This window comes from Centroberyx affinis, unplaced genomic scaffold, assembly GCF_046629955.1.
Source record: "Centroberyx affinis isolate AG114_WGS23_722 - 3 ecotype Tasmania unplaced genomic scaffold, CSIRO-AGI_Caff_v1 ptg000362l_1, whole genome shotgun sequence".
Taxonomy (NCBI): Eukaryota; Metazoa; Chordata; class Actinopteri; order Beryciformes; family Berycidae; genus Centroberyx; species Centroberyx affinis.
In genome coordinates, this window is record NW_027279033.1 from 5847 (window position 1) to 32691 (window position 26845).

The window sequence follows — 26845 nt, forward strand, 5'->3', positions numbered from 1 at the left end:
GAATACAACCAGGTATGTACAGTACCTCCTCAACACGGACTTAATTTATACCTACCTGCATTTTTTTTTTTTTTTTTTACCAAAGCAGTATTGGTCAAAGCACTTTGCTTGTTTGACATCTAAGAACCTACCAGGAACACACAAGCCAAACTTCACTCCAGGACCACCACACCTCCTGTGTTCAGGCATTTCTATGAAACGTTGATCCAAGAGCCACCAAGGAGGCAGCATGAGGAGATAAGGAGGTACTGAAGGCGTCGAGACCTGGTTCATAACCTTGCTGTTATATTCTGAACAAGTATTTTTTATTCCTTGTGGAACACGGGCCATTGACCTTTACGTACTTATACCTTCTCCCAGACATGCAGTTATGTTACAGTACTAGGGTTTGATCGATAAGGGTTTTTGAAGGCAGATAGCGATGTAGTTATTTTGGGATTGTTGCTGCCAATAACCGATATTTTGGGTCGATACCCAGTATTTTTAAATTTCACGGCAACAAAGAAAATTTACAAATATGCAGTGACATTTAACCATGTGACAATAAAACTGCATTGAAACCAAGGGTAATAAAACATTTTCATGCATACTTGGAATCTGATCAAAATGTCTCATTAGAATCAATTCATATTCATCATATCAGAGCTGGATGACACTGACCGGCCAGTATCCAATTTCTAATAAAAGGCCAATATCGGTTTAACCCTAGTATATATACAATATATTTCTAATTCTCAAATGTATTCCCATTCCCCAGGCTGATGTTGATGCCCAACCCATTAACAGTAACTCAACATTATGGAAGCTTCAGAACTGGCTGCCTGCTGGAGTCTGCATCAGGCTACTGTCTCCATGCTCCCTGCTCCTGTACTGAAGCTATCCAGCTGCAGTTTGGATTATGGAATTAAAAAGTTCTTGGTTTTAATTGTGTGTGTGATCAATTATTTTCAAAGAATAAGTGCTGCAGTGGGATTGTGTCTGCACAGAGATTAGACTCTAATGTGGGGAGAGTGTGGCTCTAATGCTGCGTTCATGTACCATGGGAAAGATGGTTGGTTTAGTTTCCTGCTAGAAAATACTGTTCACCTCAGCTTTCAGATGGTAAATACTACAGAAAATACTGTTCACTCAGCTTTCAGATGGTAAATACTACAGAAATACTGTTCACCTCAGCTTTCAGATGGTAAATACTACAGAAATACTGTTCACCTCAGCTTTCAGATGGTAAATACTACAGAAAATACTGTTCACCTCAGCTTTCAGATGGTAAATACTACAGAAAATACTGTTCACCTCAGCTTTCAGATGGTAAATACTACAGAAAATACTGTTCACCTCAGCTTTCAGATGGTAAATACTACAGAAAATACTGTTCACCTCAGCTTTCAGATGGTAAATACTACAGAAAATACTGTTCACCTCAGCTTTCAGATGGTAAATACTACAGAAAATACTGTTCACCTCAGCTTTCAGATGGGTCATGTGTGAAACATCTGATCAGGAACAACCAAAGTCTCCATAAAACCTCAATTATGGCATCTGCATGGCTTCAACAAGTTTTTCCAATGCTTCCAACGCAATGGAAATATCATCTGACCAGTCCAGTGAACTTTGCATTTTGGAACAGAACTCTTCATATAGATGAGATTGCTGTATAACCTTGCAAACCGAATAACACCCAATTTCCATTTCTAAAAAATCATTTATTTACAGGTTTCTTGCACTACTGACACAATTCAAATATAACTAGATACTGATAACCCAATAACATATGAAAATATTTTTGGACAATAATGCAAGACTGCATGTTTTAGAAAAGTAATGATTCCCCTTCGAGGAAAAATAATTGGCCGCTGGATTACACTGAGCTCGAAGACCCTCTCAGACACGAACATCTAAAGAAACTAACCCTTGACAAGAAATCGTACAAGAAATAAAAACGTAGAATGTTCAGTCTTTTTTTTTTTTTTTTTTTTTAGTTTCACGTGCCAAACTCGGCTGTATTTACAATCAGAGTCATTGCTTCAGACCGTCGGTCCTATGTCCGTTGCGGCCGCCGGGTGCGTTTCCTGTCCTCAGAGCGGCGTGGTCGGGGTGGAGGTGGTGGCGGTGGTGGTGGGGACGGTCACCGGGTGGAGCCCCAGGTCCAGGGTCGGAGCTTCGTCTGGAGGCGGGGGGCTCTTCTTCTGGGCCTCCAGCTTCTCCGTCAGCTGGCTGTACAGCTCCTTCACCGGCTCGCTGCACTGTGGTCAAGAGATGACGGTTGGTACATATAACTATTTACTATTTGCCTGGGAGGGAAGGCAAAGTGCTTTGTCACAGTGGGCGCACTTGTTTAAGGGCTCCTGGTCAGGTGGTGATGTGTCGGCTGGGTGGAGTCTGCCCCATTTTAAAGCTGTGATATGCAACTTTTCATGTTCATGCCTAAATCCCCCATCTGGCTGAAATTGGCTTTTCAATGATGTTGGGGATATTTTGGAGTGTTTACGATTTCCTGTGGGAGTGTTGTATGGGAGTGGCTAGTGGTGAGCTGGTTGTGGCTATCAAGGAGAAGCTTGAACATCACCATTACTGTTTTTTTTATTGCAGATTGGCTGCATTCACTATCTGCTTCTTCGCCTTTACATATACCGGTTACCTTAGCCTCAGGTTAGATACTATTCAGGTTAGATACTATTCAACTTTTCAAAGGAAAAACCGCCCAACAATGACAACAAACACCCATAATCTGATCAGTAATGACCAAATCTATCAAAAGCAACATTCAAAGTCTGTGTACATTTCCTTATCTCTTTAGCTATTACGCTACATTTCCGTTTTTGAAAGAGCTCAAAAGATATCAATCTATTTACCATCCGTGTTCATTTCAAAAGCAGAAACTGAATATAGAAATGACTCAATAGAAAAGGAAGCCAACCTGTTTTGGAGGTTCAAGGGTCTTCATCAAGGTTTCCATGTATGATGGCAGCACTTTGTGGTGAAGATGCAGTAACATACGCAGCGAATGTCTGTGGACGTTCTCTTTACTGGAACATATTCAAGCAAAAACAAAAACAAGTGTCAAGAGACATGCCAGTGACGTATGAGCTTGAACAGAAATTATGCACACAGCACGAGACACTGAGGAGACAGTTTTGGATTTCACTTTCTGTGTGAAGAAGACTTCCCACCAGTGACCATACTGACACCAGAGTTGACACCAGATTTGGGCAAATAGGACAAATCTATGGTGGGGATGGAACTCTCTTCTCTGCTGCAGACCCACTTTGTGATTTAGGCTTCAACTTCAACTTTGTTGTCCCCGAGGGGAAATTTGTCTTGCAGATAAAACATAGAACACGCAGAGACATAGACACACGGACTCAGGTACAAAAAACATGATAAAATACATGAATACATCAAGTGACAACAGGAAACCTAGAGTATGTTTAGCCAACACTAAAACCATCATCAGCCCCCAGTAGTTAAATGGGAAACTCAGCTGGGTCATCATGAGCATTTACCAGTTTGGTGGCCTGAGAAATAAAAGAATGATTCAACCTGTTAGACCTGGCCTTTGGTAGTCTAAATCTCCGTCCAGAGGGTAGGAGCTCAAATTCTACATACAGAGGATGAAGAGGACACTGTAAAATATCTTGAGCCGATAAGGCAAGTGAATTTTTACATTAAAATCTTACATTAAAAACGAAAATCAGCATTTCAGACTACACCGACCCTCCCCGAACGAGAAGCAACCCACCTGGAAAAAGAAGTGAGGAGGAAGCTGTCGAAGACGACGGAGCAAAACTCTTCCGTTCCAAATTCATCAGAGAGCAAGGTGAGGTGTCCGGTCAGTAGGTGCAGGAAGATGTCGCCGAAGGCCATGTCATTGTGCGTCTCCACTGTGGGTTCCGTGACAGAGACACACAAGATACTTTGACAGGTACAGATGCCATGCCCTACCCTTTGATCTTCCATTTTTTTTTCCCTCATAAGGTTTTCTTGGAAGTTTTTCCCTGCATGCTTTGAGGGTCTGAGGTTGGTGGTGCTATGTCTTACTAAAATTTGGTATTGTCTGTCTTGTGCTTTGCTTTGCTTCCTTGTGTTTGTCTTACATCACTCTGTTCTACAGTTGATTGTTGATCAGTTGGATCTAGTTAAGCTCATTCTCTGTAAAGTCCTTTGAGACATGCTTGTGATAAAGGACTATATAAATAAATGAACTTGAACTTGAAACGGCTGATCAATGTACAATTGCTCAGTGGGAGTGCACCAAGAAACTGCACCATTTTAAAGACCTTTAAATCAGTTTAACTATATTTAAAAAGGTGAGATTAAATAATGACTTAGCCTATGATTTGACATTTTAAGCCTCAAAGAACAAGCAGACGGGTTTTCCAGGACCACAACAATTATTCCCCAAGCAATCCAACAATTCAAAATCTTAAGGAAGTGCGATGCTCACCCAAGGCAGGCAGCAACCTTTGCAAGGCGTTCTTGTTCCTCAGTTTGGCGATGTGGAGGATGTAGTAGAGGCCCATTTCACAGGCCACCCTGTTCTCCTGCAGGTACCTGGGGTGGAGGAACAACATTCACGATACTCAACGCTATTCCTCGACTAAAGTATCCCTCGCGATGCAGATGGGGCATTCCAGAGATCAGAGTTTTTGTTCCAAAACAGAGTACCGGCCAGAAAGTGAGTTCTGAAAGCCAGAAATCTCAGCCGAGGAATCCTTGAATTATTGGTATTGATCAACAACCCTATCAACCCCACGCAATTATGGTCATCCTACTTACCCGCATGACTCAATACAATACATGTACGGGAATGTGTCTTGATGACAGCGATGAGGGACATATCGACAACTCACTAGGTAAGCACAGTATCAGTGCATTTTCTCAGAGGTCCATCCTTAAGACCTCTCATCTGTCCACCCCATCCCAGTGTTTACCTGGTGAAGGGGTCCGGTAGGGCGGTGGGGTAGGTCAGCGAGCTCTTCTCCTCGCTGGGAAGCTTCTGCTCTACGGTGAAGGTGTAGTCGTCCACCACCACCGACATCATGGCGGGCAGAAAACGGGTCACCACCTCCAAATCCTGAGGGCGGAGAGATGCGGGGGAAGCCGAGAGAACGCAATGAATGTTGGAGGAAATCTCATGTGGAGGTGATTGCACTTCTACATGATACTTAACTGAAGGTGGTAGTGGGTGTATTTTCTATACCAAAATCTTGTCTTGTGCGGCTTTAAGACTTTTTCCAGACAGTTTAAGGACTTTTACCCTGAGGTAAAAGAAAAGCAAGTGAAATTCTTACCAAACGAGGCTCTTTGAAGACCTGGCTGTCGATCATATCCCAGGCCCCCTGTCCCAGCGACAGCATCCTCAGAAGCAGCATCAGGTCTGGACTGTCCTGTTCAACGTCGATAAACAGTGGAGGAAATGGTTAGTAATGATACACCGAGCTGATCCATTTGGCTCTGAGTAGTGTAGTGCATTTATTTAAGACGTTACAAGACTGATGGCTGTCTTTTTAAATGACTATATTCAGATTAACTCAAAGATAATATATGATACACCTATGAGCCTATGCCTCTCTGTGCTTCCTCACACGTTCCCAAGTCTGTTGGTCAGACAAGATCAAGGGGTTTCGGGGGGCTGCCTAGTGGGCCAGGGCCCCCGGGTTGTTCGGGGGGCTCCAGGTCTCCAGCTGTGCTACAGCCCCCCCCCCCCCCCCCCCCCCACTCCCCCACTCCCCCACAGGTTCAGCTTGGCCTACTGTACGACAGCATCCTCACCCTGGGCAAAGCGTCCTGACTCAGCAGCTCTTGCAGGTTCCTGACGGTACTCAGGACCAGGGTGTTGCAAGCAAACGGGTCACACAGGATCATGGACAGGTCCCTGGGAACCACACAAACCCCCCACAGATTAGTTATCTTATTATTCGGCGATCGTGTATTTCGACAGCTCGGCTCCTCTCGTCTCTTACCCCAGCACTTGCTCTTGTCCTTTCTTCACTCCATCCAGGAAACCCTGCAGCTCTCTGGCTCGCTTGGCGTCCACGAACTTCTCTCGGATGCAGGCGTCCAAGCACCAGGTGAACTGTCACAGTACAGGGCTTGATGTAAGTTGCCTTGTTACATCAATATGACTTCATGTCAGGATGATGACATGAAGATTGTTTTTCCCCCAGAAGGTACCAGATAGTCACCATTTGAACAAAAGTGACACCTCACAATAACTGATAACACAAAGTTAAAATCTAATACTTTTGAAATGACAGCTGGTACCTCCTGAACTCCTGAAAACGGAAAACACCTTCACAGCCTGGAATAAACCTCAGATCATTATTTTTTTGCATATCCTTTATATAAGCTGCAATTTTAAATATTGTTTTTCTTCTAATTCTTCTAATTTTTTATATATATATATTGATACTTTGATCATTTTTTACTTATTTCATGCTATATGTTTCTGGTATATTCATATTGTATGTTTTTGTTTCACCATTCTTTTTTTTTTTTTACTTGGTGTGCTTTGCTGCTGTTATTTAGCACACCCTCTAATGCTGCAATTACATTTTTTCCCCATACTTTTCATTCATAAATTTCTATTCTACTGTTAAAATTGTGGGTCGCATTTGCTATATTACTATTTATATACAATTTTTCTTTCTTCTTCTTTTCTTTCTGTAGCCTACTATTATTTTCCTGCTGCAAAGAGCCAATTTCCTCATGGGGGATCATTAAAGGTTTCATCTTGTCCAACCTAATCGCTTTTTTTTTCCAAAATGGACACATAAGATTTTGGAAATGAACTCCTCCACTGGTACGATGGTGCTGCTAAACCAGTGCACCATCCCTGTTGGTGTGCTGACCTTATGGCAGGGGTCTACGGAGCAGATCTCGCTGATGTCCAGGTCGTGGAGGGACATGAGCAGCTCGGCTCTCAGCGTGCAGTAGTGGACGTTTCGGGTTCGCAGGAAGAGCGTCCGCAGGAACTGCAGCACCATGTCGTACAGCTTCACGTTCTTCCCGATCATCTGGGTCAGCTTCAGCACCACCTGCAGGCGACGGGAGAGGTTAACAACGGTGAGATCAGACACAGGGCTCCTATAGTTCCCCTTTCAAAACGCCACTCTTTTTCCTGGACTTTAATCTAAAGTGGATATGAATATTGACTTTATATTCAAAATCAGATGTGGTCCAGTCAGTGTGGTCCACCTCTGATTTGATGGACTGTTGGCTCCACACACGCCTCCCTCACCTGTTGTTAGATCAGGAGGAGGACAAGGGAGAGATGAATGAATTAGACCTCAGCGACAAAGTTTTTGCCCACTGATATCCAAACACACATCTCTTCCTGTCTCTCTCCATATTGATCTGTCAGCTACGACCCAGAAACGGTGAAGTGTGGTTTTATATGACCGGTGTGGCTAGCTAGAGGTTGAAGAATGATTGATGGGTGGATGTCATGACATTATTGGTTGAAATAGGTTGGTTCATGCTTACTTAAGCACACGGCATATTTTGTTTTACAGGAAGAAAACATGATTGGATTTTGATATAAGAATACAAAGAAATAGATTTTTTATATTTTTTTTGGCATATATTGTTAAATAGGTGCACAATATGACCGGGGATGTGATCTAAAAGGGTTAAAAATGCATTTTTCATTTCGTCTCGACTTTAAGGATATTTGATATTGAAAATGTCAGCTATCAGCAGCTTCAATAAAGAAAAAAAAATTTTAATCAGTACTGGCCTTCAGAAACCCTACAGAAAATCACTCTTAACTAAAAAACAAATATCACAATATGTAAAATGGCAATGGGGCTACAACTATAAAAAATGTTGAATCATATATGTAACGGGACTGTATGACATTTTTTCCAGACTTTTTGTACAAATTCCAAACTTTCCAAACCTTGAAATGATCAAACTCGTTTCAGTACTTTTCCAGACAGTCATTGCAAAGTGCAAATAATGGAAATTCTTATGAAATTGTGATGAGGAACGCCGTTTTTTTTGGTGATTACTACAACAGAATAAACTATAGCCAATATAACTTCTAACCCATGATACGTATTGTCACATTTTCGCATTTGCAATATGCGATATTTCGATATACCTAGGCGACTGTGACCCACCTCGCCTTGGCGTCTCATCTTGGGAGAAGGGGTGAAGAAGTTATGGAGGATGGAGAGGTCGCTGCTGAACAGGGCGGCCTCCTTCTCCACGATGTACTGCTTGAGGAGGGGCGACACCTCGTCCCCGAACAGAGCCTGGTTGTCCTGCCAGATCTGCCGTTTCACCTCCACGGCGCACACCTTGTACAGCTCCTTGTCGGCCATGACCATCTTCAGCTTCTTCTCTGGCACCTGGGGGGCGGCGGCAGAAATTAAGGATTATTCGGAATAATTCAGGGTATCTGCTGGTTACAGAAAGCCAAATTTAAGACTTATTAACAACTTTTTTCCAATGTAGCCACCAAAGTAAGAAACCTGAAAGTAAGAAATCTAGCCAAAACCTATTTCCCCCCATTTCTGATTTGACATAGCTAATGAAATTTCTGAAACTAGAAATGGGTGTAATATTAAAAAAAAAGAAAAGAAATGTGTGTAATAAGAAAAAGGACACCAGGTTTCCTACATCCCTAAGCGTGCATATGAAGTAACATGAACACGACTCACTTTTGCACATTATGTAGGTAAGCTGTTTATTCACGTCATTTCCATATTATCTCAATCTTATATCTTTTGTTTGTCTTTAAATTTTTCTAAGAATTTTTATATATATTTATTTTTTTGATGGTATATTTTCATAATGTACTATTTTTTCAATCATTTTTTTTATTCGTCTCAGTAAGTTCCATTGCTGTTATTTTGCACATACCGCCATTACTTTGCATGTTCATCTGTTAAAATTGTTGAAATGACCTTCTTTTGCTCTATTCTTATGTATATATTCTTCTTCTTTGCTGTATTCGTCTGCAATCGGCTGCTGCAACAACCTAATTTCCACACGGGGATCGTTAAAGTTGAATTGTATCTTATTTTATTATTAGCATTCCTCATTGTAACCAAGTGGCACTAGCTCATGTTCCCAGGGTGACACGTATTCAAAATGTCACGGCATCCCTCGGAAACAATAAACAAAGGCTGCGATCCAAGCATTATTGATTAAATGTAATTTTTCCAGAAACTGCTATAATATAGTAGTGTAGTTTGTTTTTTTAGCTACGTGTGGCTGCAACAGGAAAGACATTTGCCTGAAGAAGACTTGCCTTCGGTAGATGCTTCAGCACCTGCATCACCACCGGCTGAATGGACGGCATCTTGACCAGCGGAAAGCTCTTCTCCAGCAGCTCTTCAAGCTTCCCGTATCTGCAGTGGGATGTGAAGAACACCAAGCATTAGGGATGGGACGATATATGGAAATTCAATATATCGCAATACAAATATGTGGCAATATGTATCGTGGGGCAGAAACATGAATGGTGATATTAGCTCCATTTTATTCTGCTGTAGTAATCACTAATGAGACTCTTGACCATCACAGTTTCACAAGCTCTCCATCCGAATTATATTATTGTCACTTTGTAATGACATTTTTAAATTGTTGTTTAAATTCTAGCAAGCCAATGGCATCGCTAGAAAGATTTGTGGCTCAGAAAAAACAACACAATTCTGCAGTCAGACTTTGTTGCCACTGAACTTTTATTTATCACATCGTATCGTGGTTGCATCGGATCGTGAACCCTGCATCGCGTATCGAATCATATCCTGAGATCCGCATATCGTCCCATCCCTACAGAACATGCTAGCGTCCAGACCGGTCCCTTCGGAAAAAAACTCCTCAACGTCACAAGGAGCAGACGAAGTACCTGTCCTCCTCCTTGCCCTCTGCGATGGTGGCGACTCGCTCCATCAGCTTGTCGCGCAGCTCGTCGAAGACGGACTGGTGGAACTCCAGCCGAGGGGTCCCATGGAGGTCCAGGAAGGGCAGAGCGGACTGGAGAGTGGGCAGCAGGATGCCATTTTCTGTCTGCGGCGTGAGTGAAAGACAGAGAGAGGATCAGTTAACCCACACGCTGCCTAGTCATGTGCTGGTTCAGGCTGGGTCTCTTGTATGGAGAGAATGTCATATCAAAATCTGGCAAATGAATGTTGCCTTGCCAAGGTTCATACCTGGGTCATCCCATCTGAAATCAGACTTCAAGGAAATTTCAAATGACATCTGAATGTGGAACGGCCGTTCAAATAGCTGAACAATTTCATTAACCTTGTGTTTGCATTATGCAGTACTTCATTAGGATTCAATAGGATGTATATTACATCAAAATATGCATTACAATTTGTGTTATGATGGAACAATTGTTTTTTACCATACCTGCTTAAATTGTGAAAGATACCACATTTCATATTTCAAAATTTAATACAGCCTGTATCCATAGTTGCATCAATACCTTGGTGATTATATTTTTTGCGTTAAATACACTCACCAAAATGTTTTGCCTCCCAAGATGGTGGCCATTTTGGAGCCCATTTGGACCCCTGCATCTTTAAACTATGTAAAAATGTCGTTATCAAAATTCATCTTTATTCATTTGAATGCACAAGGATTGTGTGAAAACACTATGAGGCCAAATTAAAATCTAAGCCTGTAAAACTCTCCAAACCTGTCTGACTACAAATGGAATGACTCAGCGTTTACACATCGATAAACTCTTCCGTTGACTTCGGCATATAAATAGTCCACCAAGTACCACTATATTTGCATAAAATCTCAACTTTTAGAAAAGGTTCGCGCTGCTATCTATTCCCCTCCAAGGCGCAATTTGGTGGGAAATATTGGGCGAATAACATGCAAACCTATTCTAAAACTTTCAATTTTATTGAAATAAATTGCTGCTTGGTGTATTGAATGTATGCCGAATTGAAGGATGGCTCTTAACGGTTCGTAAAAGGTGATAAGTCACGCTCTGTCAGGTATGTACGTTTGCCGATAAACGAGGCATTAAAATGTCAGATTTTGAATGGAGTTTAGCATATCGTTCTCTCCATACAAGAAAGAGCGCGATATATTGGACAAATGCCGGTTTAACTTATAAATATTATGCTTTACGGACTATTGCTAGTTAGTTAAACGTCGTGTCCACAATAAATTATCTTTTGTCTTTTCTAGCAAGCCTGCTAGCTAACGTTGTGACACTCTTACATCGATAGTGATATTCAAAATTAATCACACTAACGTTTATCGTAATTAGCCACTGTAAGCTACCGAGCAAACAAACATAACGTACCTGGAACTGATCAATGGCTTTCAGAGGCTCTGTGCAGTTAGTGAGAGTTTCTTTAAGATCCTCGCCGTTGGATATTCCCAGTTCAGGCAGGCCGGCAAACATTTTCGTTTCAGTTTAATCATCAATTGCAATGTTTATACTTGCATATAATATTCCAGCATGAGGATTAATTGCAGAAAGGTAACCGTTAGCTGCAAAACAGCAGCAAAAATCGAGCCTTTTTTCGCTGTCAATGCACACTTCCGGTGTGCGCAACTTTGTCAACAGTCCGTCAGAAACAAAAGCGAGAATCGAGTTCCGCATATGGGAAACACGAGAGATAAGAGCTTCCTACTTAAAAATACTGTTCACTTCAGCTTTGAGGTGGCACTAGAGGCCTACTGTTTAGCTCAGCTTTCAGGTGGTAAATACTACTACTACCAAATTCTAATACTACTTACCCATTTCATTCTGTAATTATTATTATTTTTTTTAAATATGTATATATTTTTATGTTTTATCTGAAGCACATTGTATTGCACATTTGCCTTGTCTTACTAGGTACAGTTTACCTCAGCTTCCAGCTGGTAAATACTGCTTGGAAACTCGGGGTTTGTGTCGCGTTCAAGTCTTATCAGAATATGCGAAGAATGGAATTGAAACAGCCAGATCCAAAGTCATTTGTGTTCATGAATTCAAAATCAACCATAAACAAACTAACAGACATTAGTATGGAAGCCCATTTCCGCCAGTGTGATGAAAAAAACGGTCCCGTAAGTCATTATAATGAGAAACTTTCTCAAAATAATGACTTAGTATCTCAAAATAATGAGAAACTTGCTCAAAACAATGACTTAATATCTCAAAATAATGAGAAACTTTCTCAAAATAATGACTTAGTATCTCAAAACAATGACTTAATATCTCAAAATAATGAGAAACTTTCTCAAAATAATGAGAAACTTTCTCAAAATAATGACTTAGTATCTCAAAATATTGACTTAGTATCTCAAAATAAAGAGAAACTTTCTCAATATTTTGACTTAGTATCTCAAAATAGTGAGAAACTTTCTCAAAATAATGACTTACAGGATCTTTTTTTTTTTCATCACACTGGCGGAAATGGGCTTCCATACATTAGCCTACTTTTGTAAGTAGAGTATTATTGTGCATATAACTGATCATTTTGCTGTTTGTGTTGACAGACTTCCGCAACTCAAGTGGGAGATATCAGAGCCCACAGAAAATCTCATATATTCCATTAAGAGGTTGATGTGAACGGCTTTTCCCAGTCGGCAGGCCGTGTTTGCGGTAAATCTGACATGACATGAACGCAACATTTCGCTTTCTCTTCAGCTTGCTGAATTCTGACGTCACCAACAAGGAAATTCTTGTAAATCTCACCACATCAAGACATTTTGTGATCATAACTCTTACAATGCCAAGACAGGACAGGAGTACTTGCTGGATTTGTTTTGCTAGTGGTTGATATTAGAGTGCTTATATTGCTGTAAAGCATGAACTTAAATGCATCACTCATTAAGTGCGTGTGTATTGAGTGTTAAAAAGCTGGGAGTATCAGCAACTAAATTCTACAGAAAAGCATTGTGTTTGATAGCTTCAAATTGCTGCTTTTAAGAAGTTGTTTTTCCCATGGGACTGGAATGCGACACAGTTAGCTAACTTCAAATTAAATGAATTATCTCTTGCTGTGGAAGTTGTAAGAATGCATAAACACTATTGTCCTTGCATAGCTGGCAAGCAAATCATTGATATGATAATCTGAAAGCTAATAAACATTAATCTACACCTAACTAGTCTCGGTTACAGTTGAACCCATAATAAAAGACTAAAATGTGACAGATTTATTCATCCCTTTAAAAGGGGTAATGTGAAGAAAAATTTGAAATGCCTCCATTCATATTTATTGTGACCACAGCTGGTAATTAAAGCACTGTAAATAAAACACTGTGGGTTTTATTACTTTTATTTTTAATTTCTTTTTCTTCATTTTCAGGAAATTGTCCTGTCTGTCTCCATGTGGGCTGGTGCTGTCATAACAAACAGCAATAATGGGAATTATCATTGGATCATTAAATTATATCTGTTGTTATCAAAAGTGGATGTTGTATTACATAATGCATCTGAGACACTGACAAAACACATGGTGTATCCAGTGGTTTCATTAGTCATCGCACAAATTCACATATGAGCTTCTGTAACAGCAGCAGTCATTTTGTGGATTGGCAAACAAATATTGCACAAGACATTTCAGTGCTTCAGAGTTTTCACACACACACACACACACACACACACACATGCTCCCATGTTAATGCAGAGAAAACAAGCAAACAACTGTAACAAAATTCTCAATTGTTCCGGCCAAAAACCTTTTTTGTTTCAAAGTGACTGAAATTTTAGGACAGACAAGTGCATGTTCTAATAGGAATATGAATTGGACTGGGAAATGTGCTGACGTCACTCTAAGGTAGGGATGGGACGATATATATCAAAATTCAATATATCGCGATACTAAACTCTGACAATATGTATCGTGAGGCAGAAAAATGAATTGTGATATTAGCCCCATTTTATTCTGCTGTAGAAAGCACAAATCAGAAGGCTTGCCCATGACAATTTCACAAGCTCTCCATCGAAGTTTTATTATTTGCACTTTGTAATTACATTTTTAAATTGTTTACATTCTAGCAAGCCGATACCATTGCATTTGTGTCTCAGAAATAAACATAATTCTGCACAGTCAGACTTTGTCGTCATTGAACTTTTATTTATCACATCGTATCCTGGTCGTATCGAATCATGAACCCCGTATCGCGTATCGAATCGTATCGTCAGATAAGCGTCCCGTCTTTAATCTAAGGTGTCCCCCCCGGCCTTCTTCTTTAGACAGCACATCGCCACCAGGTATCCCAGCGTGATGAGGAGGAGGATGATGAAGATGAAGAGGATGCCAGCCCAGGGCCCGGGAGGCAGAGCCTTCATCAGGCTGAGGTTCTCTGAAGGCAGCATGTTGCTCAGAGTCAGCATGTATCCCAAAGTCCAGCCGACTGACGAGCCTCCTACCTGCAAAACACAAAAAGGAACGGCTGAAACCGCAGCGCAGGATGGACGAACTCACCGATTTCGTCGATAGATGTCAAGAAGACACCGTCTGTTGACTGTATTCGACAAATCTATTTCCTCACCTTTTTCTGAAAAGAGATCCGGGGGAAGGAGCGCTGATCAAAACCGTAGCCTTTCATCAAGAGAACCTGGATGAAGTTGGAGGAGGCACAGTATTTCGTCAAGTACTTCTCCTTTCCTGGTGCCTTTCTCTGCAACTGTGTGGATAGACAGAGGTTGGCGAGTTTAAAAAAAAACAAACATATATCACCTTTTTTGTTAAGCTTTCTTCCCTCTTGATGCTGTAATAAGCAGAGGTGTGACCAAGTGAACTTTGCTCATGTCCCAAGCCAGTCTTAAGTCTTGAGGCACAAGTCTCAAGTCAAGTCTCAAGTCTAAATGTAGAACACCAAGTCAAGTCAGATCAAATCAAGAGTCAATCGTATAGAAACTTGGTAAGAGCATCATGAGTTTGATTTCTATCATCAGTTTCGACTTCAATAAATTCAGTCATTCCATAGAAATTCAGAAAACAGAATTTAAATTCAGTCGTCTGCTGGAACAAATCTCATCACTTTCAGTCTAAGTCATTTACAAGTCTCAAGTCTTCTCTTCATGCATCAAGTCAAGTATCAAAATCAAGTGTCAAGTGTCAAAGTATCAAAAATAAGGAGCTTTCTTCTATAGTCTTTGAGGGGGTTCGAGGGTGTCGGCATCAAAATGAATTAGTTTAATTTGAATATAACAGATTTCACAAGAAACCATCCCGATTAAGGCTTCACTCTCACCACTGTTATCTCCCCACATACAATGTAGACACTTTTACAATTCAATACTAAGTCAACAACTAAAATCTTCCCATATGGCCCCTCTGGCACTAAATCTGATGTGTGTCTATTTGTGTCTATAAATATGTTTGAGAGCCAATGTTTTATAGGAGCTAGGTCCATAGAGCTCTCTGCTCAGTTCAGTTCAGTTCAGTTCCGTATTTAAAGGCCTATTTCACTGCTGTGAATATGATGATTTATTAAAACTAGGTCACCTATGTAGTAGAAATGTGCAATTATTTTTGAAATTGGAGCCCTATGACCAGAGAAAACTGAAAAAATGGCTGTAGATTCCCCATATTGCTGTTAAGGGGGAATCCTACAACAACCAGAATGCATTGCGTGCGTCACTGACTCTGACAGTGTGTTCACAGCCAGTGTAGCACCAAAGACAAAGTTAGCAGAGACAAAGCAGCATTATATCTCTTTACTGAGGCTTATTTTCATTTACAAAACGTTTTTCCTCATCAAGTCTGGATAAATCGCACCCGTTTTCAAAGGATCATAAAACAAACCAGTGCGCCGGAGTCAGTTACGTTATGTGGATCAACTTACCGAGTGCTGAACGGCATCATAAGTTGTAATAGTGGCGCCACATCTCTGCTCCAACATTACATTGTAAAGCTAGTTGTTTTTTTGTGTTAGATTCAGCTCTTCTGGATGAATCACAGAGAAATTTAGCAGCTTTGCTTAGCTTAGCTGCGGCTGAAACGTGGCTCCGGTCCGGTGGTCGCTTCCTCTTCCAGACTCTGTTGTGTCTGATTCAACAGTGCGATATTCAGCCTCGTATCATGAAACTAGTTTTCCAAATATACTGATATTTTAAAGTATTTAGTAGTATGATATTTTAGTGTCTGCTTCTCCCTATCGCTAGCGTAGCATGGGACGGGAGTCCCATTTTACCGTCCTTGAAGGCACCACTACAGAAAACGCAGAAACGTAGTTTGTAGTCTAAGGCCGATCTCCAAAGTCTCCAAAGACTTTTGCCAGCAAATGGGCGGGGAGCTCTGGGTGCAGGCAACATGGAGGGAAGTTAAACATTGTTCATTTGCATATACTACCCATATTGTAATGATACAATGCTGGTTGAAAATAAGCAAAGTTTCCCTTTAATCCCAAAGGGCAACTGTAAAATGTGCAATAATAGCAGGGTTTCTCTAGTTACCGTTAATCAAGGTGATGGCTAAGGGAACAAATGGATGTTCATATCTATAGAGTACCTCAGCGAGGGTCATGCTGCAGACAGTCCGGATGGCCTCCTTCATTTGTGAGACGGACGTGATGGTGATACCCGAGGCACGCTGCAGAAACTCATGAGTGAAGTAGTAGGCTGAGAATGCCTGTGGAGAGGAGAAGACTTCGAGTTAACCCAAGGTCAATCACCCAGGGGGATTCGTTCTTCTTTCTAATATTGTCCCTCACCATGAAGCTCCCTGTCACGTTGGGTTGGAAGACTCCGTTGAAAGAACAATGGGAGAAAGAGCATTTGTCGAAGGAGAACATCTCTGTCACGTTGCCCAGGCACTTCTGGTAGTCTCCCATGCCCTCTACCGTTACAGACTGCTGGGGGTCGAATTGTGCTGGTCTGTACTTCTCAGTGCATGGTGAATCAAACACATCCGTCCCCAGCTTGATGGAATCGCTGAAATCCGATGGATAGCAGGGGTGTAGCACCTTGGGTCCGACACCTTGAGTCTGAGAAGAGGCCAAAAAAACATGATGGTGATGGTGAGACGTTCTAAGGGGGGTCTCCCCTATGGTCCCTCAGCCCTATGTTCCCTCATGAATTTTTTTCCCCATCCAAATTAGGCCCTATGTTCCCTCAGCCCCATGTTCCCTCGGCATCAAAGGGTTAGGGTTAGGTTGGTTGTGTGTAGATGTTTACCCAGAGCTCTGACCAGAACTGTTTAACAGAGTGGCGGAGGTACTGATCTAAGGGAACATAGGGCTGAGGGAACATAGACACGCTCCCGTTCTAATGATATCTTATGCTTCTATGAGGCATATTCTCAATCAGGGCAGGAAACTTATATTCTTGGTGGGTTCCAAAAAAGCACCAGCGACTTTCACTAATTTACCAGCCGGATATGATTTTAAGAATGGAAAAAAGAACAAAGCAGGCAATGGTCGGTGTCTGGTAGAACATGGTAAACAGTTAAAATTTACCAATCTGGTGGTAATTCCACTCCCTGTTTGCAATGATACACATTTTCTCTCAACATCACATATTGCTGCTTCCAGTTGTTGTGTCAAAGTCCCCATGAGTATCTCTTTGAATGAGTCTGTATCTAAAGTTCTGGCATAAAAGCCATCATTTGCATTACATATTTAGGAACACTGATGAATTGTTAACAACATGGAGTGTTAAAATTTGTTTCAAAGGACACAGAAAAATATATTTTTACCACTTACACATGCGCCCTCTACTGCTGCAGTGAGATTATGACATTCAAGACAAATCTGGTTTACAGCTCCCATACATACATTTGTCATTGTATCACTTGTCAACAGTCATGTCATCATGCAGTCCACAGTAGGGATCTGACAGTTATATATCTGAGAATATCATGTTATTAAATGATTTCAAATATATTAACAAAACGGTTGCTGGCAGAGATGATTGATGTTGCCCCCAACTTGCATGAATTGTCGTAAATAAGTTCTGCAGCTGCATAAACCTGAAAGTATGATTGGTAAATTTTCTTTATGATATGCACACAAAGGAGTGTTGATTGGCCACTTTCGCTGACGACACATCTTACATTGTCGGAACCGCTATCTTTTGCTTTACGGATTTTCCCATTCAAAACTGATCGAGTGTGCTGTCTCTATATATAATACTGTCTCCAACTTTTCATGAATGAATAAAAAGTAGCCTTACTTTTGGACTGACAACCATGCAGTTCCAGATAATAAAATGTGTTTTGGAAGGACTTCATGAACCCAAGAGTTATAAGATTTTCTCAGCTCATACAGGACCAGGTATTCCTTCGATTTAAGCAAAGCAAGTTTGGGGCAGCAGGCTGGCGTAGTGAGTAGGGAGACCACCCTTCAACCAGAAGACTTGGGTTTAAAACCCTGTGTTGGCAAGAATCCATTCTACTGAAGTGTCCTTGAGCAAGACAGTGAATCCCTACCTGAGGTTTCCTGGCAACAGCAATATGTACCTGATATGACTTTTATTCTCTTCTATGACTTTTATTCTCTGATAATGTTACCTTGATGAGGTGAGCCAGCAGTTTCCGTAGGAACTGGTCTTGGCCGTAACACAAGAAGCTCTGGGTGTATAGGCGGTAGTTCCGTCCGTAAAGCCTCAGCTCCATCGCATTGGCCTTGTCCTCCACCGTCTCTGACGTCTCAAAGGTAATCTGAGTGGAGGCGCCACCCAAATCCATAGCACCGACTGCATCTCGGCCAGGGCTCACCCAATGTCCAACAAAACCATACTGGGTGCCAAAGAAAGCAAAGGAGTCAAGACATAAGAATTTGAGTTGAGACGGGATGATGAACTTAAAGGAAAACTCCACCCTAAAACACTTTAACACTGTTAAAAAACAGCTATTGGTGATGTACCTTGCCTTTTTGGGCCCATTTTTTTGTTTGGTGGTGTATTTGTCATATTTCCGTGGATAACTGGCCAAATGTAGACGATGTGACGTCATTTCCAGAGCAGCTACAGTGGAGTTTGAAAACTGAAAATGTTGTGTTCGACGGCTTTTTTTTTGTAATTTGAACAACTGGGTACTGTTCTCTCTCCACTCCCACTTTCCTTGACTGGAAAAATGTTCACTTGCTTGTTATCATTATCGCTACTCCGCTCTCCGCCCACACATAGGCCAATAACCCAATGATCACACTCGTAAGCTATTTCTATGTCCATACTCCCACCTTGACTGAAACCAACAAGGTCTCGCCCCTTCTCTGCAGGTTGTTGACAGGCATTCTGGGAAATGTGGGACGTAGAGGCAGGTTGAGGGAAAGTGGGCTCACCAAAAATGCTAATTACAACTCATCACAAAATAACTCTTGCAATGCTCTTACACTGTTAGATATCATCAATCTGTAATGTTCGGTGGACCCAAAAATGCAAGGTACCTCACCAATAGCTGATTTTTAACAGTCTTAAAGTGTTTAAAGCTGCAATAAGCAATTTTCTGACCAGTAGACGGTGACAGAAACCGCAACACATTTGTAAATAAAGCACAGCAAAGCTACTCCACTATGGAACCCCCTAAAGACAAACTTAGCGAATGGCCGTGCATAAATGCTAATAGCTAAGCTACAGAGAAGTGTCGCTGGTTACCAGTCTCACTTTGCCAGGTTTGAAGGTTACATGTCCCACAATGACAAGTGAAAAGGTAGGTAGCAAATTTACTAGTTTAACAAGTTGACTCGCTTGCTTCATCGATTCCGCCATTTTTTTCAAGGAATGGGAGGGGGTGAGCACCGCTTTGAAACAGTGACAGAGGAAATAAGCTAGTTTTTTAAAAATGAAAAGCTAATGAACGGACCGAGAGGAGCTTTGTTCCGGTGCAGAATTTGACAACAAGCTTTAGAAAAGAGGTGAAAACAGCAACACAGCTGGCTGCTGTGTGGATATTGGTTTTTATATCATTATGTCTCAGTGAAATCTCCACATAGCACACATTAGTTTCAGGATTGGTTATAAGGTCTGATATCGCTTATTGCAGGTTTAAGGGTGGATTTTCCATTAAAGTTTTGATTCTTGACTTGCTGTGTGAGGAAAACATTTCCCACCAGCGAAATGTTATCGACAAAATTTTATTTGGGAGTGAATCTACGTTGTCTCAATTATAAGATGGCTGTATTTTCACATCAAAATGTTGCCAATGCAGGTTTAACTTCTAAAACAGATTCCCCCCGTGTGCCCAAAAAGCACAGCCAGCCAGTGCACACCTTAATAAAGTTTTCCAGTAAGTAGTTGACTGTGACCCAGCCGTACGCCCCCTCCGCCGGGCCGCTCAGGATGACCGCCTCACGGAAGTTAAAAGGATACGAGCGCAGTTTGTTGCCCACTTCCTTCAGTATCTGCTGTGACTCTGTGGCATTGACTTTGCTGTTACAGAGTAGACAGAGTAAAAGCGGGAATGAAATCATATTAAAACATCAATGAAACCATTATAAGAGCCATTTTAAGCCATGCATAATGGATGAAACACTGGTGGTTATAGTTGAATTTCCTGCGTTAATGGGAATTTATACTGACTCCAACAGCCTCATGCCTGCAGTGGCTCCCAGATAGACTGGGGTTAGATGGTGCCTGGATTTGGGGATGTCCTTCATAGCCTGTTCTAGACAAGGCTCCAGACTTCGTGCCGCGCCCCCGCGATCGCCCGCGTAGCTGGATATTCCTCCACCTTGACAAAGACAGAGAGAGAAAGTAGTTCCGCTTAACAAGAACTTACCCTGACCTTCCCCAAAAAACAAAAGGGCTTCCCTGTCTGGAAGGTTGAATGACCCACACGGTCATGGCATCGGGCCGATGTTTCTAAGGAAACTGTGTCAAACAGAAAACAAACAGAAACGGCAAGAGGAAGCAGACCAATCAGCGGCAAAAAGATTATACAAGACGTCGCGTTGGCATTAATTTTGTAATATCAAAACCTGTTTGAAGAACTTGGGAAATGATATTGTGGAAGTGAAAGTAAGGATGCACTTTCCACCAGGACAATGGCAGGATGTCTCTGGGTCAAGGTCAATAGGTTAGGGTTAGACTGATCAGTTTGGCGATACATCAAGCCGATATCGGTCTTTCATTAAACATCAGATAGCTTTATATTTATTCATTTAAGGAGTTCCCTTGCCATTGAATAGGTGTGGTGGGTCACCGGGCCTTAGAACGCTGCTAACTCTAAAAGAATTCCAGGTTCCAGTGGAGAGTTTTAGTGTCCCATGATGGTCTAAATGCTGTTTCAGAGGCTTTTCCACCCCGATGAGAATAACATTCTAGGGGAAACACTGGAATACTTGAAAATGGTCAAATTTAAAGCTACTGAATATCGGCGCAAATACTGGCTATCGGTGACTTCGGACTAAAAATATCGGTATCGGCCTTCAAAAACGCAGCCAAATCCTAGTTAAGATGGGCGAGGCAGCATTATGTCAGCTTGGTCTTACCTTTCACATTGCACTCGCTATGCTGGCTGACGATGCCAGTGCCGTTTTCTTTGTCGGCCGGCCATTTGTAGATGTACACGGAGGTGTGGGACGAGCCTGCATCCAGAACGATGCCATACTGAAAAACAGAGAGAGTGCTCTGAATAGCAGAAAGACAAGAGTAGGGACATAGAGGCAAAGATAGAAAGAGTAAAGGATCCTTGGGTAGGTGCTTCAGCGAGTTAACTCTGCTCGGAACAGAAACTATTCATATTAGGGTTACACCAGTATATCAGTTTGCTGATATATGGGGCCGATATTGGCCTGGAAAACCTGATATGACATTTTGTTCATTCATTTCATTGTTCAGTATGTTTTTTTGTAAATTAATTCTTCATTTAAAGGCTGTAATGTATCTTGGAGTTTGCCTACCATAGAATAGATAGATGGGTCACCCTGCCTTAAAGAGCTGCTAACACTAAAATAATTTCCTCAGTCTGGGTTTCAATGGAGAATTTTATTGTCCCATGATGGTCTAAATGCTGTTTCAGAGGCTTGACAAGAATACAGTTCTAGGGGAAACACTGAATATTTTCTGGCATGAAAATGGCCATGGAAATTTAGATACTGAATACCAGGACAAAATATCGGCTTTCGGCAGTTTTAATACAAAAATGTGGGTATTGGCCTTCAAAAACCCATAATAGCCTAAACCTAATTCATATTGATGCACTTTTATCCACTTGATATTGTCCACTTTGTGCAGCCTTGTTCTACTTTTTTCACGCTTTGCTGTGGCGGTGACACTTCTGGCAGGATGTGGCTAAACATCTACATATGACACTTTGGTTAAAAGTTCCATCAACTGTCTTGTATGTATTGTCTTGTAGATTTTACTGCAAACAAATTTCCCCTCTTGAAACAATGAACTAGTGACTTTTCAGAATCGTACACCAGGTATATTTGACCAAGAGATTTCTTTCTTCCTCATCCAACAATGCTGATTACGTCTTTGTGTGCTCTTTTGAAGAATATTTTCAGATCAGAATGGATTCTCTTAATATAGCTTTGCAATGGCAACTTCAAAGCATAGAAGAAGATCCATTCATATGGCTATTCAAAATGATTTCAAAGTGTTTGGGAGATTACCAAAAGGGGGAGAATATGACTTATGTAACTAGAGAGAATACCCAAATGAAGGAGGGACACAGCTACTTTTATCTCACATTGTTTGCCCCCTTTCTTTCTTTCTTTCTTTCTGTCTTTCTTTCTGTCTTTCTTTCTTTGTTCTCCGCCCTGTTCTGCTCTTGTTCGCTGCTTCCTTTTGACTTGTGAGGTAAGCATAGGGCAAACCGTTGGGTGTCATGCACTTTGGCGCGTGCATGACCATCTTTCATGCGAAGCATTCCACTGACACTGTGATTCAGGCTGACTTAGAGAGACGGAGGCGGTTGTGGTTCAGATCAGGACACAGAGATCAAACCTGTGACCTTTTAGAGACATATTTCAGCACAAACAGTCGAAATATGGTCATGTCACGATGAGCCAGGCAGACTGAATATTTGGCCCAAGCTGTTATATCTGTAATTTTAGTATAGGACAGTTGAGGGGGCAAACCCACAGTTTAAGAGATCCATTCAAATACTCAGTGTTTCCCTAAAAATATTGTCATTTACATAATAAGATCCAAAACACTAGGCCAGTTTATACCAAACTATATACAAAAATAATTGAATTTGACTCTCCACTCCTTACAAAAATGTGCTGTATGTGCATTTCCCTCATCTCCCCACCTGACAGTGAAGAGAAATATAATTCTGCATAAAGCCATATTTAATAACAAATATCTGCTCAGATCTTGGAGATGAAAAAGTTTGGGAGCTGCTGAACTGGTACTCTAACAGAAGTGTAATTACATTATATTTACATGACTTTTAATTACAGATGGTCACTGATATTAAGTTAGTAACTGCATTACATAACATTCCTATAAGATTCATAATACATACTGTGTGTGTGTTTTTTTTTTTTTTTAAACTCACAAAAGCATATTCGCACATAGGAAAAATGAGTGGCTTTAAATTATTACAAAGCAACAACACACCGGTGCCGCGCACAGACAAGCACCGTAGCCTGATGAAACCATTGCGCAACGGCGGACACCGACGGTAAAGCGCGCAATCACCTTTCTAAAGAACATCTGCTTTACATACCATGTTTTCAGGAGTCTCCCTCATTTCTTCAACTGGAAGGACCACGAGCAGAATCCCGACTATCGCCAGTATCAGGAGCACAACCAGAGGGACGATCTGGCACCACTGGAGAGCCATACTGCGCACTGGATACCGCGACACTGGTACTGATGCGCGTTTGGAGCTGCTCTATGCGTAAAGGCGCATCGTGGCTAGTAAGACAAGAAAAAAAAAAAAGCAATGAAAGGCGTGTATGGGCAGTGTTTGCAGATGTAGGTTCGGTCTGAGCTTAAGTCCTATTAAAACTTGCCTAACACGCCCCCAGCCCTCCACCACACACACACACACACACACACACGCACACACTCTTGGAACACCCAAGCGCACCCAATCATAAACACACTGAATATTAAAGGTGGTATCTATATCTGAATGCCTGTACGTGGCTCTCCCATCTCTCAAATATATGTACAAGGATAGCGGCCAAGGTAATGAAAGGTGTGTGTTACAGTGTATTAGGAGTGTGTGCGGATGTGGGTTTGGTCTGTCAACAAATGGTTCCATTCCCCCCCCCCCCCCGCACCCATGGGACACCCAAGTGCAGCAGGATAATCCATATCAAATAATGTAATAATAATAATATGAAATGATTAACTAGTATAGTCATAAATTCATAATACGATGGTATAGGTACGCGTACGTGGCTCTCCCATCTCTCAAATATTGGAGATCATCCAGTATCACTGTAATAACTCATAGCTGAGTCATGTACCTCTGTGATGATAGCAGGTTGAAGTTCTGCAAGGATTTCTCGGAGGCAGAGCTGCTCTGGAGGCAGAAATCATCTCATTGGTTCAGTTAAACCTCAGTGGGCGGAGCCAAAGAACCAAAATAATGAACAAAATAATCATAAATGGTCTCCATATGAATATACAGTATATTATTATATGGATTTTTTTTATCAGAAATGTAGTGTTGTATAATTCTATAATGTTGTATAAATAATTTAAAAGCCGCTGTTTTATAAGTTATAACTTTACACAACGATGTATAATTTTAACTAATTTGTGCTTTTTTGGCTTTTAAACTGGCAGTGGGACATGGATTGAACTCTATTTGTGGAAAGTTATTTAAAGAAACACTGACAGTAGACAAATGTGCAGGGAAGACCGAAGAAAACCAGACCAGCTTATCGGCTCATTTACAGCTGTCTTCCACTAAATCACACAGTGCAAAACAACAAAGCGGGCGAACACACAGAACTGCTTATAACACTCTCTCTGGGCTACTGTCTCCCAAGCAGTGGTGGAAAGTAACTAAGTACATTTACTCAAGTACTGTACTTAAATACAATTTTGAGATACTTGTACTTTACTTGAGTATTTCCATTTGATGCTACTTTATACTTCCACTCCACTACATTTCAGAGGGAAATATTGTACTTTCTACTCCACTACATTTATTTGACAGCTTTAGTTACTTTTCAGATGGAGATTTGACACAATGGATAATATAACAAGCTTTTAAAATACAACACATTGTTAAAGATGAAACCAGTGGTTTCCAACCTTTTTGGCTTTTGACGTCTTACAAAAAGCAGTGTGTAGTCGGGGTCACATTTCAGATGTCTATGAGTTGTTAACAGCTCCACCAAATAGTGATTTTTCCCTCTAAACCTCACATGGTTTCATTTCAATAAATGTTCAAATGATCCAATATTTCAGCAAAAATCAAAGATTAGAGAAAAAGTCCAAAAAATGAAAACAGATTTGTGTATCAGAACTTTGTTTTTTCTTCTTTCCTCTCCCATAAATCATCTCACAACCCCTCAGATTTATCCGGTGACCCTTTGGAGGGGCCCGACCCCTAGGTTGGGAACCACTGGACTAAACTAGCTAACTGTATATAAAGTAGTTCAAACTAGCTCCACCTCCAGCAGCTACAACAGTAACATGCTGCTTACACACTGATGCTTCAGTATTAATAATCTAATGATGTCATATATAATAAAATATCAGTCAGAGGGACCAAACCACTACTTTTACTTTAATACTTTAACTACATTTTGCTGCTAATACTTATGTACTTTTACTTAAGTAGGATTTTTCATGCAGTACTTTTACTTGTAATGGAGTATTTTGACATTGCTGTATTGGTACTTTTACTTAAGTAAAGGATCAGAGTACATCTTCCACCACTGCTCCCAAGGTTACAGTTTGTATGTCGTAGGACAGGCAGCTACAGCTTAATGCTTCCTTGAAACAGTTCTAGTTTTGTGATTATCTAGTTACACTTGGGAGAGAAAGACTCACAAAATACAGTTGTGGAAAACAAATTACAGACCTTCAGATGTGACAAAGAGCCATGTTCCAGTCTGCATGCAAATGCACTGTGCAGGTCCGTCTTTTCCTATCGCCCCATCTCTTCCCTTCTCATCATCTTTTCTTTTTGGCGTATTGGTGGATTGTGTAAATGATGTGGGAAAGCCAATATGGCAGATGCTAATGATCCTGGAGGTAAATTTGCCTCCAGGAGAGTTGGATATGTGCACCAAATGTCATGTCATTTGAATTTACTTTGTGGGAAATGTTTGACCTAATTGTAGCTCCCCCTTGGGCCATAGTGCAATGTGTAATTATGGAACTGACAACAGGTTTTGTCAAATCCGATGAGTGGTGTCTGAGATCTTGTAGGAGAGAAAATAGCCTCCTATCGCTAATTTGTTTTTAGGACTCTGAAAACAATGTGTAGCTGGGTGAACTTTAAGACATGGGTCCAGGGCTGGATCTAAACTGCTGGAGGCCCTGGGCAAAATTTTCTGCAGAGGCCCCCTTTTAAGACAAATCCCACCCACAATCAAGCAATAAAGACTGAGTAAAAATGTAGTGTTTAAAGCATCGTATATCTGTTACCTGTTATAAGATACAGCACATGAATATCAAAATAAAATGTAACAAATACAAAGGTGAATGTGGCTCTCTCCACTTAAAATGAAGACTTTCTTTGTTTTGACCCTTGTGATCTGTTAAGGTAACAAGAATTACACTTACTTATACGTTAATTTATTTTATCTCGTATCCAGACTTATCAAGCATATTTTATATATGTTTGACTTTTTTCAGGAGAATGTAACTTGGTCATTTACTTGGTAAAAGTGAAGTTGTCTTAGAGAAAGTTTCTTGTTTCCAGATTTTTTTCATTGTTTTATGATGATTTCTTAGAACAAAGGACTCCTGCACACTGTCTATTTCACTTGCAATTAGAAAAGATTTATTGGGAACAACGTTTCGGTACACAGACCTTCATCAGGTTATTTTACAAGACAAAAG

The 26845-nt window shown here is 41.0% G+C and overlaps 2 protein-coding genes across 2 annotated transcripts; both read right to left on the reverse strand.

Annotated features, from left to right (window-relative positions):
• Positions 1–1715: 1715 nt before the first annotated feature.
• On the reverse strand, positions 1716–11509 carry nelfb (negative elongation factor complex member B). The gene is made up of 13 exons (XM_071515638.1): positions 11279–11509; positions 9860–10020; positions 9260–9359; positions 8124–8354; positions 6852–7037; positions 5964–6076; positions 5773–5875; positions 5292–5387; positions 4932–5074; positions 4445–4551; positions 3740–3881; positions 2918–3026; positions 1716–2243 (listed from the first exon to the last, which is right to left on the reverse strand). Exons 1-13 carry the CDS (start codon positions 11378–11380, stop codon positions 2076–2078), a joined length of 1761 nt encoding a protein of 586 aa, XP_071371739.1. The 5' UTR covers positions 11381–11509; the 3' UTR covers positions 1716–2075.
• A 1728-nt stretch (positions 11510–13237) lies between these two features.
• On the reverse strand, positions 13238–23716 carry LOC139641317 (ectonucleoside triphosphate diphosphohydrolase 2-like). The gene is made up of 9 exons (XM_071515636.1): positions 23538–23716; positions 21346–21463; positions 20435–20585; positions 20125–20284; positions 18426–18653; positions 16630–16902; positions 16428–16547; positions 14464–14598; positions 13238–14341 (listed from the first exon to the last, which is right to left on the reverse strand). Exons 1-9 carry the CDS (start codon positions 23652–23654, stop codon positions 14129–14131), a joined length of 1515 nt encoding a protein of 504 aa, XP_071371737.1. The 5' UTR covers positions 23655–23716; the 3' UTR covers positions 13238–14128.
• Between the last annotated feature and the right edge of the window lie 3129 nt (positions 23717–26845).

Excerpts from the sequence above, each read along its gene's own strand:
- nelfb (XM_071515638.1), bottom strand. The coding sequence starts at position 11,380 with ATGTTTGCCGGCCTGCCTGAACTGGGAATATCCAACGGCGAGGATCTT. Across the intron at positions 9,360-9,859 it reads GAGGGCAAGGAGGAGGACAG|ATACGGGAAGCTTGAAGAGC; the intron begins GTACTTCGTCTG and ends ATCCCACTGCAG. Across the intron at positions 5,075-5,291 it reads TCTTCAAAGAGCCTCGTTTG|GATTTGGAGGTGGTGACCCG; the intron begins GTAAGAATTTCA and ends CTCCGCCCTCAG.
- LOC139641317 (XM_071515636.1), bottom strand. The coding sequence starts at position 23,654 with ATGGCTCTCCAGTGGTGCCAGATCGTCCCTCTGGTTGTGCTCCTGATA. Across the intron at positions 21,464-23,537 it reads GGGAGACTCCTGAAAACATG|TATGGCATCGTTCTGGATGC; the intron begins GTATGTAAAGCA and ends TCTGTTTTTCAG. Across the intron at positions 14,342-14,463 it reads GGATCTCTTTTCAGAAAAAG|GTAGGAGGCTCGTCAGTCGG; the intron begins GTGAGGAAATAG and ends TGTGTTTTGCAG.